This window comes from Elgaria multicarinata, chromosome 17 (assembly GCF_023053635.1).
Source record: "Elgaria multicarinata webbii isolate HBS135686 ecotype San Diego chromosome 17, rElgMul1.1.pri, whole genome shotgun sequence".
Classification (NCBI taxonomy): Eukaryota; Metazoa; Chordata; class Lepidosauria; order Squamata; family Anguidae; genus Elgaria; species Elgaria multicarinata.
The window spans coordinates 16,490,440-16,511,579 of NC_086187.1; the positions used below are offsets into that span (position 1 = coordinate 16,490,440).

The 21,140-nt window shown below is 44.9% G+C and overlaps 1 protein-coding gene across 3 annotated transcripts in view; it reads right to left on the reverse strand.

The window, feature by feature from the left end:
• Nucleotides 1-21,140, reverse strand: part of SNX29 (sorting nexin 29) — a 235,980-nt gene that overhangs the window by 29,909 nt on the left and 184,931 nt on the right. The window contains exons 20-21 of one of the 3 annotated variants that reach the window (XM_063143274.1): nt 6,013-6,156; nt 4,612-4,862 (exon numbers count right to left, since the gene is read on the reverse strand). In XM_063143274.1, the coding sequence (XP_062999344.1) occupies nt 6,013-6,156 (144 nt within the window). In that variant the 3' untranslated portion in view covers nt 4,612-4,862. Of the gene's footprint in view, nt 1-4,611; nt 4,863-6,012; nt 6,157-21,140 lie in introns of those variants that run through there. The other 2 variants (XM_063143273.1, XM_063143272.1) reach the window with 2 other exon arrangements.

Below are 21,140 nucleotides of genomic sequence, written 5' to 3' on the forward strand. Positions count from 1 at the left end.
GGGCGGACCCAGCAAAGACTCTGCTACATCCTGTCCAAAATCCAGGGGCATCGTCACCATCATCAAGGCCGACAGAAAAGGTCAGGCATTCAGCCATTCACCAGGCATTTCTTGGAAATGTGTTCAGGTCCAAATGGGAAGCCAGGAGCAAGGAGATCCATGCAAGTGGAAAAGGAGACACTGAGCAATGAAGGAGAGCACCAAAGTGCACATTCAAGCAATAATCTGTTGCTAGGGTGGCCAGGTGTTCTATTTTACAGAGAGCCATCCTCTACTGTTGTGACCAGGGGACAGTCTTGTCTTTGAAGGTGTCCTCTATTTGAAGAGGCATCCACTTTAAGTCTGGTTTAATTACCGGTTCTGGATGGGGTTACACTCCCCTTGAAGGAGTAGGTTCGTTGCGTGGGGGTTCTCCTAGACCCATCTCTGTCGCTTGAGGCCCAGGTGGCCTCGATGGCACAGAGTGCCTTTTACCAACTTTTACCCAGCTACGCCCCAATCTGGACAGGGATAACCTGGCTTCAGCTCTCTACGCTCTAGTAACCTCTAAATTAGATTACTGCAATGAGCTCTATGTGGGGCTGCCTTTGAAGACGGTTCGAAAGCTGCAGCTTGTGCAAAATGCAGCGGCCAGATTGATAACTGGGACTAGAAGGTTCGAGCATATAAGACCCACCCTGGCCCACTTGCATTGGCTGCCTGTATGTTTCCGAGCCCAATTCAAGGTGCTGGTTTTAACCTACAAAGCCTTACATGGCTTGGGACCACCATACCTGACGGAATGCCTTTCCCGACATGAACCTACCCGAACACTACGCTCAACATCTAAGGTCCTTCTCCGGGTGCCTACTCCAAGGGAGGGTGGCGACAAGAGAGAGGGCCTCCTCTGTGGTGGCCCCCCAACTGAGGAACAATCTCCCTGACGAGGCCCGCCTGGTGCCGACATTGTCATCTTTTCTGTGCCAGGTCAAGACTTTTCTCTTCTCCCAGGCATTTAGCAATATGTAATGACTGTGGGTCTGGGGTGTTGGTTTTTTTGGCACATTGTTTTAAAGTTGTTATAGTGGTTTTAAATGTATGTGTATTTTGCTTGTTTTTGTGGTTTTTGATCTTTGTATATTGTTTTTAAGTGTTTTTATCTTATGTGAACAGCCCAGAGAGCTTCGGCTATGGGGCGGTATATAAATGCAATAAATAAATAAATAAAATGAAGACGAAGATGAAGATGAAGACGAAGACGAAGACGAAGACGAAGAAGAAGAAGAAGAAGAAGAAGAAGAAGAAGAAATAATGACTAACATGGGACAAAGACCCATAGCTTTAAGTGCCCCTATACATGCTTTCCTATACACGACCTAGAGGAAAATATATTGACATTCTTTGCATTTGCAATACCAGATTCTGGATAAAAGACAGATGGTTCTACAGAGAATATCAGAAACGTGATATTTAGATACCCAAGTTAAAAGCTGACATGTCTAACTTTTGTTTTCAAGGCAAGATTGCTTCTGGCTTGGAAGTGTAAAGGAACACCTCCAAGATTTAAAAGAGAATCTGCAGATCATTCTTTTTTCCCAGAGAATCAATATGTCAGATGCGGCATAAGATACAGAGAGCACGCTCATTAAAAAACTCAAAGGCATTCATATATTGTTATTTTATTTTGCTTTAAAACGAAAGCCCTCTGGAATCGGATATATGAACATCTTGAAAATTATGGAAATTTCCCTGTCAGAAATATGACAGGCTGACATACTAAGAAACTTGTTTCAAACACAAACCCTCTCCCCCACTTTTCCATTCTTTTCCCCCAAGTCAAATTTCTAGTTCTACAGAACTCTTGTTTTGGAGGGGCGGAGGGGAATATTACATTTTGCAAGCAACACTCACCTAACTCCAATAACATTTGGTGCAGCACAAAATCCAACTGAGCACAAGTAAATGGTGAGGTTTTCCTCCCTGCGATAAAATACTAGATTTAACTGGATCCTGGTGTTGAGAACGGACCCGGATTCGGAGATCCCATTGCTCTGTTTCAGCTCTGGGTTTTGGGGAAAGATGACCGCAGCGGTCTCCCCACTCTGAGCAGGCCTATCTCTTTCTCTCCACTCTCACTGGTACCCACTCGCTTGCCATGTGCCCGGGTGGAGGGTTTGACGCAAATGGGGGAGGCAGTGCCATCTCCCCACTATTGTGATTGCTTGCGTGCCCGGAGATGGCAAGTGAGAAGGCAGCGAGAGCAAGGAGGAGCAGGAGGATCTAGGGGAGGCTTGGCTAGGTGGGGCAATATCCTGGTGATCGTCCCAGGATCATCCCTATGCACGTGACGCAGGGAGGGACGATCCCTCCCTTGGCCTGGGATATCGCTCTACCATTACATTCTGATTTTTCCGCAGACTCGGGATGATCCCAAGACCGCAGAATGTGTGGCCCACTGTTCCATTTTCATCCTGACTCCTCGCAAGGAGCAAGGAGCTGGGCATGGGGCACGGAGTTCCTCGAGAGCTCTGTGCCCATCAAGGGTGGGGTGGGAGAGCAAAAGTTTTTTTTTAAAAAAAAAAACCACTCGCAGTTTGCACAGGAGCACTCCTGTGCTCCTCTCCGATTCAGAAATCAAAACAAAATGGCGGCTGAGACGTCCTCTTCTCCCTGGGACATCGCGCGCCACGTGTAGACGAGGGTGAAGATCTCACAATCATAAAATCACGCGATCGTCGCCCTCCACCCCCCCCTCGTCTAGCCATGCCCTCTGTGTGTGCGCAGTGGGCCTTGGCATATGCCCAATGATGCCAGCCCTAAAGACGGGTGAACACGCACTGTCCAAGATCGCCAGGAACCTCTCAACATCATCTCGACGCTCAACTCATGCCAAATTCCCGTTCACCGTCCCGGTTACACCGTACCCTGTCAGTTTATTTGCAAAATTACAGATTTTCATAGTGAGCTGTTTTGAGAGCCAATCCTGACGAAAACAAAAGCGGGTTATGAATAAAATTCCAGGCCCAATAGCGGATGGAGAGGGGAGCATGGCCATCGCAACCTCTCTGCTGAAAGACTAGCTGAGTTGGTCTCTTCCTGAACCGTTTCCAGCGGATTTCCCTGGATGACCAAGCTGGTGGCAGTTGCTAGGAGTGACTTTGCACAGCTTTGGTTGATACACCACTTCCAGTCTTGGCTTCAACCATCCGTGTTTCAATAATAATAATAATAATAATAATAATAATAATAATAATAATAATAATTCTTATCCGCCTCTACGATTGGATCGAGGCAGGGAACAAGAACAAACATAAAATACATAAAATACTGATTAAAAACATCCTAAAAGCATCCTAAAAACATACTAAAAATATCCTAAAATTCCACTGGATAGGCCTGCCGGCAGAGATCAGTCTTGATAGCTTTCTTGAATGCTAAAAGACTGTCAAGCTGACGAGTCTCCTCCGGCAGGCTATTCCACAGTCTGGGAGCAGCAGAAGAGAAGGTCCTCTGGGTAACAGTTGTTAATCTAGTTCTTGCTAGCTGAAGTAGATTCTTCCCAGAGGACCTGAGTGTGCGGGACGGATTGTACGGGAGAAGGCGATCCCGCAGGTAGCCTGGACCCAAACCATGTAGGGCTTTAAAGGTAATAACCAACACTTTATACTTCGCTCGGAAACTAATTGGCAACCAGTGAAGAGATTTTAGGACTGGTGTGATGTGATCACCCCTAGATGTTCCAGTGACCAATCTGGCTGCCATATTTTGAACTAGTTGAAGTTTCTGGACAAGGGACAAAGGTAGCCCTATCTAGAGTGCATTGCAGAAGTCCAGCCTCGAAGTTACCAGCGTGTGCACTACCGTCTTTAGGTCTTCCGGCTCTAGGAAGGGGTGCAGCTGGCGTATCAGCCGAAACTGATAGTAGGCACTCCTGGCCATCGCATCTATCTGGGCTGTCATTTGGAGCGACGGGTCCAGAAGCACCCCCAAGCTGCGAACACAGTCTTTCAGGGGGAGTGTAACCCCATCCAGAACCGGTTGACACAGCTCCAAACCCAGGTTGCGGCCTTTGACAGCGAGCACCTCCGTCCTGTCTGGATTCAGCTTCAGGCCTCCACACACGATTACTGTAAAGCCCTCTGCACAAGGCTGCCTTTGAGGACAGTCTGGAAGCTTCAATCGAGTGTTTGGACATCTATCAGAGCATATAATTCTAACCTTAGATAAGCTCCACTGGCTTTTAATTTGCTTCCACTCCCACCTTTAAAACCCTGAACAGCTTAGGACTGGGTTACTACTATGTTCCCAAATAGATCTCAATGGGATTAATTCTCTTGCTCTCGGTGCCATCTCAGGAGATATCAACAAGGGAACATGAGACACAGGGGCCTACATGTTGTGCTGTTGCTGGGACTCTGGTAAATTCTCTCAATTAAAGGCTCCCTTTTCATATCTCTTTTGCCGGAAATTGAAGACACTTTGATTCTGACAGCTTTTTAATGTGTAACGGCATTTTTGATTGCTGCCGGTTTTGATACGGAACATCTTTCACCCTCTTGCTGTTGGGTTTTGGTTTCATTTTTTAAATTGAATTTTTCGAAGTAACAAATCCAAATACACCCCAAGTGAGTCAATTTCTTTACGGTCTTTCTGATAATTCAGGATCCCTATTTGGTACAAGCAAGATTATCTGATAAAGTCATCATCCTAATAGATCGCGCCACAGAGTTCCACGTGTCTTAGACGGTTGTCATGTATTCTTCCCTTTGTACCCAAGGATTAGTGAGTTTCACCATTAGTGCAAGATCCCAAATTTTCCGTTTCATGTGATAAGGGAAAGTTCATTTGCTGATTTCCATCAGTAGCTATGTCCAACCTGGCTGCTGTCAAGAAGAGAAAAAAAACCAGGAGCTCTTTGGCTTAGTTCAGACAACACGTTAGTCAATGACATGTGAAAACTCCACTCAACGGTTGAGATTTTAGGAGATACTCCCCACACATGTTCTATCTCTACCACTGTGTGACTGTGGGCTACCGTGGAGTTGAGTAAAAACTATCACAACATTTGATTGACAGTTCATCCGCCCTCTTTCCTTCCCCAGTCCTCCCGATGGTATCACATCAGCCGTTGCTGCAAAAAAACCAATCCCGGCAGCTCTCCTAGAGTGGCACTCGCTCCTTTTGCCACTCTTGCCAGGGAACTCTGTAGCCAGTGGGAAAAGTCAACTCAATGCAACAGAAAACTCCACGGAGCCCTCCACACGACACGCAACACAACGGTTGTGCAGGAACTCTCCTCTGCACAGTGTGGATATTCTGTGTGGAGTGTTTTCCAAAAAAAATCCTCCACCGTTGTGTGGAGTTTTCCCGCCAGACAACAAGTTTCTCAACGGTGATGTAAAAACTCCACTGTGGAGTTCTAAAACCACCATTGAGAAATGTCTTGTCCGAACTGAGTCTTTATATCGTATTTGTGTTAGAGCCCATATAAAGAGACAGTAGTCCCAGTTTCGCAGGTAGTGTTATATTGTTTTTAAGTGTTTGGTTTCTTGTATACTTTGTTCTTAGAAATGGGTTGTTGTATTTCTACTTTTTTATTAATTGTGTGACTTGTTTTGTATGACTAATGAGTACAGCACTCTTGGGGATTTTACTCAAGGAATGGCATATAAATAAATACTTATTCTTTTATTTGACTACGGTAGACGGTGGTAATGAAAAATAGGCTGTCTACACACCTACCAGATTCTTGGAACACTAGTTATCACCCAAGAAACGAGCGACAGGATTAATTTTTCCTCTTCTATGTTGGTCTTTAAAATACATAAATTGGCACAAAAACTGTCCAGTTATTCTTGGTATAAGAGCAATTCACTCCTCTAAAAAAACACCCAACCCTTTGGATTTAATGGAATAGTCTTATTAAAACACACACCCTGCATTGTAAAGATTTCATAGCTGCTACTGCTAATATTTTTAAAATTAACATGGCAAAGAAAAATACATGTAACGTTCCATCCATTTCGGAGATACTTACATAAAAAAGGGCATCAATTGGGTGAGGGTCTCTTTTTTAGGGTGGGCAGTGAATTCTGGCAGCGTCTGGATTACTTTGTTCATAACGTTTCTTAAGTAATTCTGTAACTGTTTCCGCCGTTCCTCGACAAACTTTGCATCCTAATGGAAGAGAAATAGAAGAAACTGAAATTACACCATAGAATTCAATTAATGAATCAAGCAAATAAAATTAAAATGTAGTTATTGATCTTGAGGGTCCATGTGCTAAGAGTAACCTGTCCTGGACGGGGTTGCACTCTCCCTAAAGATCGAGTCCGTAGTCTGGGGGTGCTCTTGGATCCAGAACTGTCACTTGAGACACAGGTGAACTCAGTGGCAAAGAGACCTTTTATCAGCTTAGGCTGATATACCAACTACGACCTTATCTGTGTTAGATCAATGTTCTTCACCCAGGGACGAGATCCAAACAGCCCCTAAGCACGACTCCACACTTCCAGCGACAGAGGGTTCAAAAGCGCTTTATTGATTAGTAATCAAGGCCTGGTCTCTTCAAAGGGAGCAATCAGACAAAAGACATAGGGAATACAGTACAGTATTTGAGCTTGCAAGGGGCAGGGCCCAGTAGCAGCATTAACCAATCAGAACATAACACCAGAGCTTCCTTATCTAATGCAAAACAATCCCTTTGTAACAGTAAGTTACTGCAAGTTAACTTTCTGCCTGGAGCCGAGAGGCTGTTGTTTTAGTTAGATAAGACAGTTACATGAAGACACCCTTGAAGACGCCCTGGTACGTGACATTTCGCCTGGTGTGTAATGGATACTTTACAGCTTCCTTTAAGAAATGGAGGTGGTTATGCTAACAATCTCACCTCTCTAGTTATGGATGCCACCAGCTGCTTGATCCTCTTATGTCAGCCTTCCTCCAACATCTGGTATTCTCCAAATGTTTTGGGCTATGACGCCTAGCATTCCCGGCCATTGGCCATGCTGGATGACACTGAGGGGAGCTGTAGTCCACAACATCTGGAGGGCACCAGATTGGGAACATCTATGTTACATTTCAAGGCCACCACAACTAGCTCGTTCATTTCAGAAGAGGGAGTAATCGTAAAACCCCATCATAATTGTTGGAGATGTAACGCACCTAATGCTTCTTTCATTCATATGTTTTGGCAAAGCCCCCAAAGTTGCCCCCTTTGGGGAGGAGGTTATAATAGGGATAAACTTTGTCCTGAAACAGTCTTTAATATGGAATGCTGTGCAGGCCCTCCTAAATTACCTACCAGTTTCTTATCAGTTAACGCATGGCCAGCGCAAATGGATTTTCAGAGATCTTATGACAGCTAAAAGACTTATATTACTACATTGGAAGGATAAATGTTCACCTCCCATAATGCAATGGACTGAGGACTGAACAACTCTCAACATCTGAACAGGTGTTATATACTTGTGAGTGGATAAGTACATGGATATTTGGAATAATAATAATAATAATAATAATAATAATAATAATAATAATAATAATAATAATAATTCCTTGAAACCTATGCATAATCCCCCCTTTTTGTGTTAAGAAAGGTGTAAATGAATGGGAGAGGGGGGAAATGATGACATTCCTATGTAATGTTTGTTCTTTTCGCCCCCGATGTTTTATTTTCTGTTCTGTCTTGTTCAATTCACAATAAAAGGGTTTAAAAACACACACAACAACTCCATCACTTGCACGTTTTTTGTGAGCACACAGCACACTCTGGACCGGGGGAAAGCATATAGTCTGGTGAGTCACAAGTACATGGGTGATTCAAGAACAGGATCCTTCGGAGACTCTCTTTTCATTTTTCCTCTTCAAAATCAGTTTAGCATCCCCTGTTTACCATTTTCACATGATCTGAGACATCCAGCCAAGTATTATATTTACATCTGCACTAACAGGAGCATGGTAACTTACTTGAGTCACTTCCAATTCAGCTCCGTAAGGTCCCCAGTCAACACCACATTAGAAACTACAAAGCTGGATTGGAGCCCAGAATGGGAAATGCCAAAGAGCTTTGGTAGTCACTAAATGAAGTTTAGCAGTTCATAATCTTACTATCTACCTGCTACAGCTTTCCTGAATAAATAAATAAAAATATAATACATTTGCCAGTTATGCAGTTGTTTACCCTGGTAGGTGGTTGGGAAAGCCAGGTGAACAAGAAACTTTCAGTGGGTACGGACCAGCAGCTCATGCCCGTTGGGATAAACGACACAGCCTGCTCATCCAAGAGCAGTGCTGTGTAGTGGTTGGAGTGTGAGACTAGGATGACCCAGATTCAAATCTCCACTCAGCCATGAAGCTGACTGGGTGACTTTAAACTAACCATTGACCTAACCCTAACCCTAACCTACAATACAGGGCCGTTGTGTGGATAAAATGGACAGGAGGAAGATCTTGTGAGCCGCCGTGGGCTCCTTAGAAGAGAAGGTGGGATAGAAATGTAACAAGTAGAATAGAATCATAGAATAGTAGAGTTGGGAGGGGCCTATAAGGTCATCAAGTCCAACCCCCTGCTCAATGCAGGAATTATTGTAAGTAACTAAGAGTGGACATTTGTGCAGAGCACATCAAAACTGAGGAGGGGGTTTGATTCTATAGATTCTGAGATAAAGGACATGAGCAGGTTTGGCTGCAACACTGAACCACAGTTTAGTTTTATGAGAATGAAACACTGCAAGAGTCCATGTGTTGCTGTTTTTTCTCCCAGCGTAGCTACGAAGAGTTCAAAACCTTTTGTTTCTATTTCAGATTGATGGCAGCAACTCTGGTTAATCTTAACTATAGATAGTGGAAGCACGTCTACTTCAAACCACAGTTTATGCAGCGGGCCACAGTTTAGCCGTGGGGTGGACCGTCCTCCTACTGAGCCACCATTTTGTGCAACAATGGAGGCTCAGGCATTCCCAGGAAGAGAGTGTTGTGTAAATGGCAGCCGTAAAGGGGCCATTTATACAACATGGTGGTCATAAATGGTCCATTTGTGCAACATTATGGACACTTGTACAGTTTATTTTATTTATTTTATTTAAAACATTTATATCCCGCCCTATATCAATAAGATCTCAGGGTGGCGTACAGATAAAAGCATACAGTATAAAACAGTAAATATAGACAGCTAAAAAGAAATTACACCATAAACCAAGTTAAAACAATATATAATTTAAAAAGCAGTAAAACTATTAAAACAGTTAAAACAATGTGCCTGCTTAGTGCATTAAAAGCTTTGTTAAAAAGCCATGTTTTCACTTGGCGCCGGAATAAAATCCGCATTGGCGCCAGTCGGGCCTCCAAGGGGAGGGCATTCCACAGTCGGGGTGCCACAACAGAGAAAGCCCTGTCCCTTGTCCCATCATAGCGAATGTGTTGTGCTGGTGGGATGTGAGGAAAGGGCTCCTCCAACAGATCTCAAGTCCTGGGCAGGAATATATAAGGAGAGGTGCTCCCTCAAGTATCGAGGTCCCAAGCCGTTTACGGCTTTAAACTTCATTACCAACACCCTGAATTCCAACCGGAAGCGTATAGGCAGCCAGTGCAGTTCCTTTAAGACCGGCGTTATTTGGTTTCGGTAAGGTGTACCCGCCAGCAGTCTATCTGCTGCATTTTGCACTAGCTGCAACTTCCGAGTCGTCTTCAAGGGCAGCCCCACGTAGAGTGCATTGCGTAAATGGCCTTTTTATTAGGGATGTGCTCCGCTTCTAATCGGACTGTAGAAGCAGGAGCGGAGCGGGGGGCTTCGCCTGCCCTTAAGGCGGAGGCGAAGAGGATTGGGGGGCCGGCGGAGCGTGGCGAAGAGGATCGAGATGAAGGCAGATCCGGAGCTCTGCCGGAAAGGTAAGTGGGGTTTACCGGGCCCTGCCGCTGTCACCCATGCAGCGACGGTGGCAGGGCCCGGTAATCCCCCCCCGCCCTCCTCTCCCTTACCTGCCTCCGTCTGCGGTCTGTCAGGGTCTTCAATTGACTTCCTGGTGGAACCGCGGGCTCAATTGAAGACGGCGACGGACCACGGACGGAGGCAGGTAAGGTCCCCCTCTCCCTTGGTCCCTTACCGGGCTCTGCCGCCGTCGCCGCATGGGCGGCGATGACGGCAGGGCCCGGTAACCCCCCCTATGGGGGGGGGGAACGGAGCTCCGATCCGGATCCGGAGCTCCGAGCGGAGCGGAGTGGGCACAGGCGGAGTGGGGGCAGGGTGGACCAGCCCGATCCGAAAATGGCGGATCTGAAAGTGAAGCGGAGTGGGGGGTCCGTGCACACCCCTACTTTTTATGACCACCATTTACACAATATTCCCTTCCCAGAAATGCTCGGGTCACCATTGTCGTGGAAAACGGCAGCTTGGTGAGGGGTGGGTGGTGGCGCTGGGCTGTCAATGAGCCATGGGACCCTTGTTGAGCAGGTCTGTGAGCACCCATGGCTTGGCCAGCAAGGTCTGGCAGAGCAGATGAAGGGGAGTCAGTCGGACTCCCCCCACATGGATTCTCACAACATCCCTCGTGTCCAAGACATCCTGAACACCCCCCCTCCATTCTCCTTTTCAGCTACCCACATTTCAAGTGGCCAAGCCCTTCACCTCCTTTCGCTGACGAGAAGAGGGCAGTTCCAATAGAATACTTGCATACAAGGCTATGTGCTTCTTTACTAATGGAAGCGATTACAGAATCAGCCGTTGATCAAAAGAAAGTTTTACTTACTCCGACGCAATGAAATTTCTCCCCGAATCTTTGGGGCTTGATATAATTGTGATGACTGCTACCAGTTCTTTTTTTCTTTCTTTCTTTTTCCCCATTATAATACTTCATGTGTAAAAAAACCAAAAAAACAAAAACAAAAACAAAACGAAAAAGGAAAGTCGGAACACATTTTACAGCCAGTTGGGTTTACGGCTGTGAAGGCAGTTTTGAAAGAAACATCAGCTTCCCAGGTTTGAAGCCACAAATTGGTAATTATTCTAGAGAGGCCAGTACGTACTGGCTGATTGGTAAAATATATTTTTAAAAAAACACCTTCACCAACACACACATACACACACATTATTGTCAGCGTAGAAAAACTCTCAAAGGGAGTATGACTGTTCAATGAATAGGAAACATTTATGAACCTACTTAATGATCTTGCAAAAAGTACTACTTGGGGATTTTTATCCACCTTCATCAGAAAGTTAAGAAGAAACATGACTAAAAAGATTTACAGCTGGGAAATCTCCCCCCCCCCTCCCCAATCATTCTTTAGTTTATGATCTGAGGACGAAATATATACGATAAAAACGTTAAGAGCATAAAAAGAGCCATGCTGGATCAAACCAAGGGTCCATCTAGTCCAGCGTTCTATTCATACACTGGTCAGCCAGGTATCGATGGGAAATCCACAAGCAAAACATGGGTGCAACAGCACCCTCCTGGCCACATTCCCCAGCAAGTGGGGCACATAGGCTTCATGCCTCCGATATAGGAAGAATTTGTCAACCCCCCTTTCAAAGCCATCCAAACTGGTGGAATCGCTATAGCTTGTGGTAATGAGTTCCATAGTTTAACAATGCGCTGTGTGATAGAAGTCCTTCCTTTTATCTGTCCTGATTCTCTCACCAATCAGCTTCGTGAGATGACCCTGGGTTCTAGCATTAAGAGAGAGGGAGAAAAATGACTCCCTTTCCGCATTCTCCACAACATGCTTAATTTTATACACCTCTATCATGTCTCCCCTTACCCACCTTTTTCCAAGTTAAACAATTTCAACTGTTTTAACCTTCCCTCAGATGGGAGCTCCTCCAGCCCCTTGATCATTGTAGATGTACTTTTCTGCGTTTTTTCCAAGATCTTCATTTTTAAAATAATAATAATATGGTGACCAGAATGGTACGCAGCATTCCAAGTGTGGTCGCACCATAGATTTGTATAAAGGAAGTATGATACTGGCAGTTTTATTCTCAGTTCCTTTCCTAATTATGCCTAAAATGGAGTTTGCCTTTTTCTTTTCTGTTTTACAGTGGCCGCGTACTGAACTGATATTTTCATTGACCTGTCCACCACAACCCCAAGATCTCTTTCTTGGTTCTTCCCATTAGTTCAGATCCCATCAGGTTTACACGAAGTTGGGGGAGGGGTTGCGCCAATGTGCATCGCATCACTTTACACTTTGAGTACACTTTACCATTGTTAAGCTGCGATTTGCAAACATGCATCGATTCTTTAGGTGGGTAAATGTCCTTGGGGATGACATTCTCCAGCCAGGTGGCCACCACAAAGAGGTCCCCTTCATTTGCGGACTCTCTTCGAGATTCCTTGCTTTAGAGTTTTGTTCAGAGTCGATGGATGTAAGAATATAATTGTGGCTCCCCCCCCCCCCACCAATGTTTTTTTGCAAGTGGCTTTGGGACTGAAATCTGAAAAAAAACCATATTTCAATGTTGAGTCTATAAAATTCAGACTGATACTTTTTTCTTTCTTTTTTTTAAGGAAACAGAGTTCCACTCGCAACTTGAGTTTCTGCAAATTACACTTAGTCTTAAACAATTGTTATTGCTGAACAGATGGCTAACACGAGCGGAGACATTTCATCTAAGACGTTCCCAATATTTTTCCTCCTGCAGGCTACTGATCATAGCATGATTTCCAGCGTCATCCAACAAGCTGAAAAGGCCATGAATGATTTTTCTTATTTATTATTTTTCCAGGATGGACTCCCTGTTTAGTGGACTGTGCTAAAGCCCAAAGGAGAGACCTTTTCATAACGTAGCCGTTTTCTGTGCGAACTGGTAGAACAAGTCACTAAAGGAGTGACCTGAACTCACAAAGGCCAAGAGAACACTTTCATTTATTGCCGTGGAAGTTGGATTAGGTCTCCAAACGCAGCAGGGGCAGTAAGTAATGTGGAAACATGACCACTCAATTAAGAAGAGAAAAGGCAATCAAACGCGGCTTACTGAGGCTTTAAGTTCCTCAGGTCATTTCTGCTGGCATAATTTCACAGATTGTCTAGTAACTTTATTTGTGCACTGCGACTGAGGAGCCAAAGAACTGCACAACTATATCTGCATAGCCAAAAGAGTCTTTAGGCTTGTTTGGAGGTTCTGATAGGGGAATGCAGCTATTGTACCCCCTTGGGTAGCGAACAGCAAGCTACTTCTTTCGGAGATGGACGTCTTCTTCCACAGAAGGCACAGCTTTGGGAAGGAGGCACGTAGGAGCAGGGAGGGAGGGGGGAGACACCTGCCTGGCCAGATGTGCCAAATCAACAGGGTGACAGATGTTGCAGGCAGATCGCTTTCACATCCAAGCTATGGGCTCAAGTTTCTGGAACAATGATCGCCATGCCGTAGCAGAGCCATGATTTGGCATGGTGTCCATTTTGCCTGCATGTACATGTGCTGTTGATTCTCTGAGCATCACCAGTTCACCTTCTATTATTTTGTTGTGCTCTGGAATGCGGGGTGGAGATATGTGATTTGGCATTTTGGGAGGAGACCCAAACTCTGCTTTGGGTGTAATTCCTTGCCCAAGTGACCTCTCTCTGAACCTCATGAGGTCACCTGCTGTGAAATGGATGTTGGAGCAGAAAACTGAATTCAGAAGAGTGGTATTTTGGAATTCAGACCCCACCTGTGCCTTGTATTTATGTTCTTGGCCAAATTACTTTTCTTGCATTCTCACCAGGGAAGTGGGTTTTCTGGGACTAGCCACACCTACCATGGCCCCACCAATTTCCTACTCCTGACTTCTTCTGACACCCGTTTTGGCAAACACAGTTCCCCCCCCCAGTATGAAAACATTTATTGCTCCGCTTCACTCCGTGTTAAAAGACATATATGTTAAGAAAAATTCTGATGTGCCAAAAAGATTACCATTAATACTGTTTAGGAAAGAAAGAATCATAGATGTATAGAATCATACAATTGTGGAGTTGGAAGGGACCACAAGAATCATCTAGTCCAACCCTCTGCAATGTGCAGGAAAACCAATTCAAACATCCAGCCTCTTCTTAAAAACCTCCAGAGATGGAGAACCCACAACCTTCCACTGATGTTCAGCTCTTACTGACAGGAAGTTTTTCCTTATATTTAATCAGAATCTAGGTAGCTGAAACTTATACCCATTATTTTGGATCCTAATATCTGTGGCCATGGGAAAGAGTTCCTGACCATCTTTCCTGTGGCATCCTTTTATGTACATGTCTCCCATCAGGAGGCTACTAGGAGGAGGGCTTTCTCCGCTGTGGCACCCCGGTTGTGGAACGAGCTCCCCAGAGAGGTCCGCCTGGCGCCTACGCTGTACTGCTTTCGTCGCCAGCTGAAGACCTTTTTATTCATTCAGTATTTTAACACTTAATTTTAACTTCAATTTAAATTTTACTGTTTTAACTCTGTATTTTAATCTTATATCAACTTTGCTGCGTGGTTTTATCCTGGTTGCGCTTTTTATACTGTATTTCGTAATTGTGTTTTTAACCTGTTGGGTGTTTTATTGTGGTTTTAATTTTTGTGAACCGCCCAGAGAGCTTCGGCTATTGGGCGGTATAAAAGTGTAATAAATAAATAAATAAATAAATAAATAAATAAAATCAGTCTCCTTTTCTCCAGATTGAACATCCCACGTTCCTTCAGCCTGCCCTCATAAGGAAACTTTTCCTTCTGGGCTTGATCCAGCTAAAAAAACCAACTTGTCTTGTTGTTGTTGTTTTTTGCAGTCATGCACCAAGGTGTTTGAATCCTCCACAGCATTTGAGAAAACTCATCCAATCTCATTTTAGGGCTTTCGCTTTGATTTTGCACCATGTGCCTTTGTTTTCATGGGTCTAGCTTCACTACCTGTAAAGTTATTGTCAAGGGATGCCATCTTACATCTCCGCATTTTAGTTTACTTGGCCTATTATGACTGCTACAGCGAATTCCATCACTGTGGTCCAGTGGCAGGGCAAAAACAGAAGGTCCCAAGTTCATTCGTCAATGTCTCCCGTTAAAGGATCTAGGAAGCGGGGCTGGGAAAGATCTCAGCCCCAAGACCTGAGAAAGCTGCAGCCAATCAATGCAGATGATATTGGGCTAGATGGTCATTCTTCCCACAACGCGGGACTTGCAACTGGATCACAAGCAGTTTCAGGACCACGGCCAGCACCACAGGTACAAGCCCAGGGTTTAGAGTTGATTTCAGCACCACGGAGAGCAGACCTGCAGCTATAATACCAAGTTTTTACCCAGCACGGACTGGGACCACCTGGTAGGGATTTGTCAGCTGAGAAGGGTCTTGTGGGAAGCTCTACCATTTCGGGTGGTTATCTGGTTGTTCAAGGGCAAGCAGCCTTTTTCTGTAGGCTTCAGCTTCTCCTGAAGGTTGGAGGACTAAGGAGCCAGTTGAGACTCTTCCTCAGGATCTCTCTCTTCACTAAAGGAATCCAAGGTCCACTCAGTGGAGCCAGGGGGATGTGTCATTCCCTGGTGGTTGTGTGGATAGGATATGAAATCTGAGGCAGTGGGCCCCAGTTCTGAAGGACTGAGGACTGGTTCTGGGGCCTCCTCGGACTCACTGTCAAAGGAGGCTTCAGTTTCCAAGGGCTTCCAGTCCTGGGCCTTGATATCAATGGCCTGACTGAGTCACAGAATCATAGAATAGTAGAGTTGGAAGGGGCCTATAAGGCCATCGAGTCTAACCCGGTGCTCAAGTAGCTTCAGGTTTACTTGTGAAATACTAGCATTCATTGGGCCTGTTTGCACATCATGGCCGCCCACCATGGGAGACGGTCGTGATGATTATTACTATTATTATTTATTGCATTCGTATACCGCCCCATAGTCGAAGCTCTCTGGGTGGTTCACATAAGATAAAAACACTTAAAAACAATATACAAAGATTAAAAACCACAAAAACAAGCAAAATATACATACATTTAAAACCACTATAACCACTTTAAAAACGATGGGCCAAAAAAACAGACCCACAGTCATTACATATTGCTAAATGCCTGGGAGAAGAGAAAAGTCTTGACCTGGCACAGAAAAGATGACAATGTCGGCGCCAGGTGGGCCTCGTCGGGGAGATTGTTCCTCAGTTGGGGAGCCACCACAGAGAAGGCCCTCTCTCTTGTCGCCACCCTCCGAGTGGGCACCTGGAGGAGTAGGCACCTGGAGGAGGACCTTAGAAGTTGAACGTAGCGTTCAGGTAGGTTCATGTCGGGTATCATTTTTGCATGACGCCCATGTCTCGTCATGTCACACAATCCCTGAAAGCAGGCCGACTGAGGCTTGAGAGCTTATCCATCCCCAACTGGAAAGAGTAAACTACCTTACATGTCTTGGCCGAAAGGTGTAACACAAATGCAGCAAATAGTTAACTTGCTCTTCTGTCAAAATGGCAGAATTACAGAGGAATTCCCCGTCTCACTCCTCAAGGTTATGTCAGGTTGCCCTTCGAAAACAGCTTCTCGGTTTTCTTGCTCTCAGGTGACCGCAAACAACATGCTATTCTAAATCTGACCTCCTGGATTCTTTTAGCAAGGCTATAAATACTTCACCCAAGGCACTTCTTTGCTTAAGCTTTGACCTGAAATCTTATACTCCCCTTGGGGTGATTTCACAGGGGCTTAAAAATACCCATGGCAACCCCACATCCGGCAAAGCTGGGCTGCGGTCTGACTCAAGAGTACAGTGGCAGAGGGGACATCATGAACCATGGTGTCCCTCTATCCCACCACCCAGTTCAGTCTGGTGGGGTGCTGGGGAGGGGCTACAGTTCAGCGTGGCAGAGCACCAGCTTTGCATGTAGAAGGTTCAATCCCAGGGTTGGACTCGATGGCCTTCTATGATTCTACAAATCAGGCAAGGAAAGAATCTTGCCTGAAACCCTGGAATGCTGCTGCCAGTTGGTGTCGACAATACTAGGCTAGATGGGTCAATGTATAAGGCAGCTCCCTATGTTAGATTGCTCCCTTGTGGTTTGGGGGACGGCAGTGAAACAAGTAAATACAAAAATCGACTTAGACCTTCATGCCCCATGCTGTGAGAATATAAATGTTGGCTTTAAAATTAAACCCAATGTTGTATTTCTAGTCAAGCTATTTTACTCAGCAACATGCTCTACTTTGGAACTGAGAGGTGAAAGCACACACACACACACACACAGAGGTTCCTGGATCCAGACCTGAGAAAAATCTGAGCGGCCACAGAATAAGCTTTTTTGCTTGTCAGTGCACCTCAGTTATGGAATTTTCTCCTTGAATTTTCTCCTCCAAGATTCATTCATAGAATCATAGAATAGTCGAGTTGGAAGGGGCCTATAAGGCCATCAAGTCCAACTCCCTGCTCAATGCAGGAATCCACCCTAAAGCATCCCTGACAGATGGTTGTCCAGCTGCCTCTTGAAGGCCTCTAGTGTGGGAGAGCCTACCACCTCCCTAGGTAACTGGTTCCATTGTCGTACTGCTCTAACAGTCAGGACATTTTTCCTGATTTCCAGCCAGAATCTGGCTTCCTGTAACTTGAGTCCATTACTCCGTGTCCTGCACTCTGGGAGGATCAAGAAAAGATCCTGGCCCTCCTCTGTGTGACAACCTTTCAAGTAATTGAAGAATGCTATCCTGTCTCCCCTCAATCTTCTCTTCTCCAGGCTAAACATGCCCAGTTCTTTCGGTCTCTAATCATAGAGCTTCGTTTCCAGACCCTGTCACTTCAAAGGAGTATTGATCTCTCCCAACTTTTCTTTTTGATTTCCATGAACTTTTGCAGCAGAATTGTTTGCAGCTGAAAGATCACTCGTATCCGTTGCTACCTGCCCAAGCCTTAAGATTGATATCAGAAGCCCTGTGAGATAGCCATGATTGCCTCTTTGCTGGTTTTTTAGGAGAGCCTCACCCCCCCACCCCCCACCACACACACTAGTACATGGATGTGGCTTCGCATAGGCTGGAACAGCCTTTAGTTTGATACGGCAAAGCCTTCAAGGAAACATGCACAGCCCTGGCCCATAGGTGTAACCCTTGCCATGGTGACCCCCCATAGCCCCCTTGGGGGAAAGGTCTGTCCACTTCATTCCCCTAAGGGAGGGTGCCAAGCAAAAGTTGCAAGGCTCAGCCATATAACTCTTTCGTTCAGACTATTTCCTCCTGGCTAATTAAAATAACTATTTTTTTAAACCAATGATAACAATGAGTTACATGAAGGTCACTGAATTCAGACACTCCAGTGACTAAGACGGAAGCCTTGCTCCGCTAAAGAAGTTCAGTCCTAAGTATTGTTGGATTTGTATTACAAACAGAATGTACAGAATCACATTAAAATGAGTCGCCTATTGAAAAATTAACCTCGGCCTCTCCTTTCTCAGAGTTGGTCTTTTTCCAGGGAAAGGAACTCTCCAAGGTAATCAATTTGAATACACTCCATCCAGAGAGAGAGAAATCAACACAGACAGCTTTTCTTACACAACATTTCTATTCCTATTTATTGTATATAGCCTCATACCTTTTCCTTTTTACAGGGAACCTTTCTTGTTTCCTGGTCCCTAGTAAATCACTGTCCCAAGTTTTAGCCTCCTTCTCTCTTTTTTTTCTCTTTTTTTGCCTTTTGCAGATTCCATTTTAAAAGCTTTAAGATTTCCTTTCATTGTGTTAACACCTTGAAGATAAACCAGGAAATCGGGACTATTAGTTTACCAAGTTTACCAAGTTTATCATTAATTTACCAAGGGTCAAACTAGATGAGATGCTATTCTATTCATGCAACTATAAATTGTTGCAGGAGCCTACCTTGCAGGGTTGTCAGGTGAATCCTTCACCTGGTGTCTAAAAGCATATAATGTCTAAAAGCATATAATGTAGATGCCAAGTGAACCTCCTTAGGGAGCTCATTCCACAGCAGGGGTGCCACAGCAGAGAAGGCCCTCCTCCTGGTAGCCACCTGCCTCACTTCCTTTATAAATAAATTTTAACTTGGTGTTTTAGTTTAAACTTTGTAAAGCCTCCGTGATCACATGGCAATGGAGGCTTTTCAAAAGCCTGATTGCAGTGTGGTCTTAACCACTGCTCCCATTAAACGGTTACAATATCCTGGAGTGACGCTACAATCATAGAATCATAGAATAGCAGAGTTGGAAGGGGCCTACAAGGCCATCGAGTCCAACCCCCGGCTCAATGCCGAAATCCACCCTAAAGCATCCCTGACAGATGGTTGTCCAGCTGCCTCTTGAATGACTCTAGTGTGGGAGAGCCCACAACCTCCCTAGGTAACTGGTTCCATTGTCGTACTGCTCTAACAGTCAAAAAGTTTTTCTTGATGTCCAGCCAGAATCTGGCTTCCTTTAATTTGCAGTCATTTACAATCTTGTGTATTTCATCACACATGCCATCCCCCAAACAGAAGACGTACTCAAATTAAAGCACAAGCGGCAAAATAACACAACAGTATTACACTTCATTTCTCTCTTAAATGAAGTTAAGTGTCTCAGAGCAGGCTGAGCATTTTTATTATCATTATTTTTTCATTTTTCATTTATTTTATTTTTGCTTTATGAGCACAAGGAGATTCCTGGGTAAAGTAAGTAAGACAATCAATGTGACAAGAGTCTCAAGTGCTCTCCAGATCTTATTTAAACAGATTTGCAAGCAATAACTAAACTGCATTCGGAACAACATGTTTTTAAAAAATGCCGCCGCACGTTATTTGGAACAGGCTTTGGGGGAATCATCTGCAAACCGTATATTTAAAAATTTAGTAGCACAATTTTACTCCCATTAGTTTCCATAGATTTAAGCCAGTGATGCATTTTTCTTCGAAAAGAAAGCATAAGCATTAAGACGGAGAAATAACCGCTACCGTGTAACTGGAATCAATTTGTTTCCGAGTTTACAAATTGGTTTGTAAGCTCTGCAATCATGCATCACATAATAACCCAAATCAAAATGTCTTCACCAAGTGAAATTCCATCTATCCATAATGGGGGCCCTTACATATGTCTACCCCACGAAGAATAAGATGAAGTAGAACTGTTCAAAAAACATACCGTCTACACTTAAGTCTAATTTTCTCTAGGAAGCATATTAATTTACCCACTCTGTCTTGATAACTAAAGCCAGGCAAGAATATCACACTCAGGGTGTCCGCACTTATCCTTAGAACGAAGAACTTCCAAGATTACGTTTCTACACCGAACCTCTTTTTCCCCCTACCCAGTCTGATAACTCTCGTCTAGCTGACACTTCGTCATAGATGACTATCTCACTGAATACAATCATCTTTTAATCTTTCCGGCAGAATGGTGCTCACTCTCAAAATTCGGCATCACCGATGGAGATACTGTTCTTATCTGTCTGCACGCACCTTGCTGCCTCACTCCCAATTCTGTGCATGCTTATCAGGTATCACTCTCTTTCCCGCAAATCCAATCCCATGCCTTTGATGCCCAATCCAATCCCATGCCTTGAAAAATACCCACTTTCTCCATATTTGCTGAGCAGCTCCGCTGCCCCAAAATTGTCTAGAGCACCTCTCCTTGGTCTTACTCATTCATTTACTGCGTTTCTGTGGAATGTTCTATAGACATTCCACAGCCAGGGTGCCACAGCAGAGAAGGCCCTCCTCCTGGTAGCCACCTGCCTCACTTCCTTTGGCAGGGGCTCACGGAGAAGGACCCCTGAGGATGACCTTAGGGTCCGGGCAGGTACATATGGGAGGAGGCGTTCCTTCAGATAACCTGGCCCCAAGCCGTTTAGGGCTTTGAATGTTAATAACAGCACTTTGAATCGGGCCCGGACCTGGACTGGCAGCCAGTGAAGGTGGCAAAGGACTGGCATAATGTGGTCTCGTTGGCCAGTCCCCATTAACAGTCTGGCTGCCCTGTTTGTACCAGTTGAAGTTTCCAGAGCATTTTCAAAGGCAGCCCCATGTATAACACATTGCAGTAATCAAGACGAGTCTTCATGTATAAGCTTAGTTCCCAAAATGTCTCTTCCCACTCCTGATCTGCAGCCCCATCTTTCAGGCAAACAGCAGCAGCAGCAACAGCACAGCAGGCTGTGGTGAAAGCCAGCGGGGATACAAATGGAGCCCTGTCTTTGGTCGAGCGCATGCTTTGCATGCAGAAGGCACCAGGTTAACGCCCCACCATCTCTGGCCAAAAGGAACTTGATCT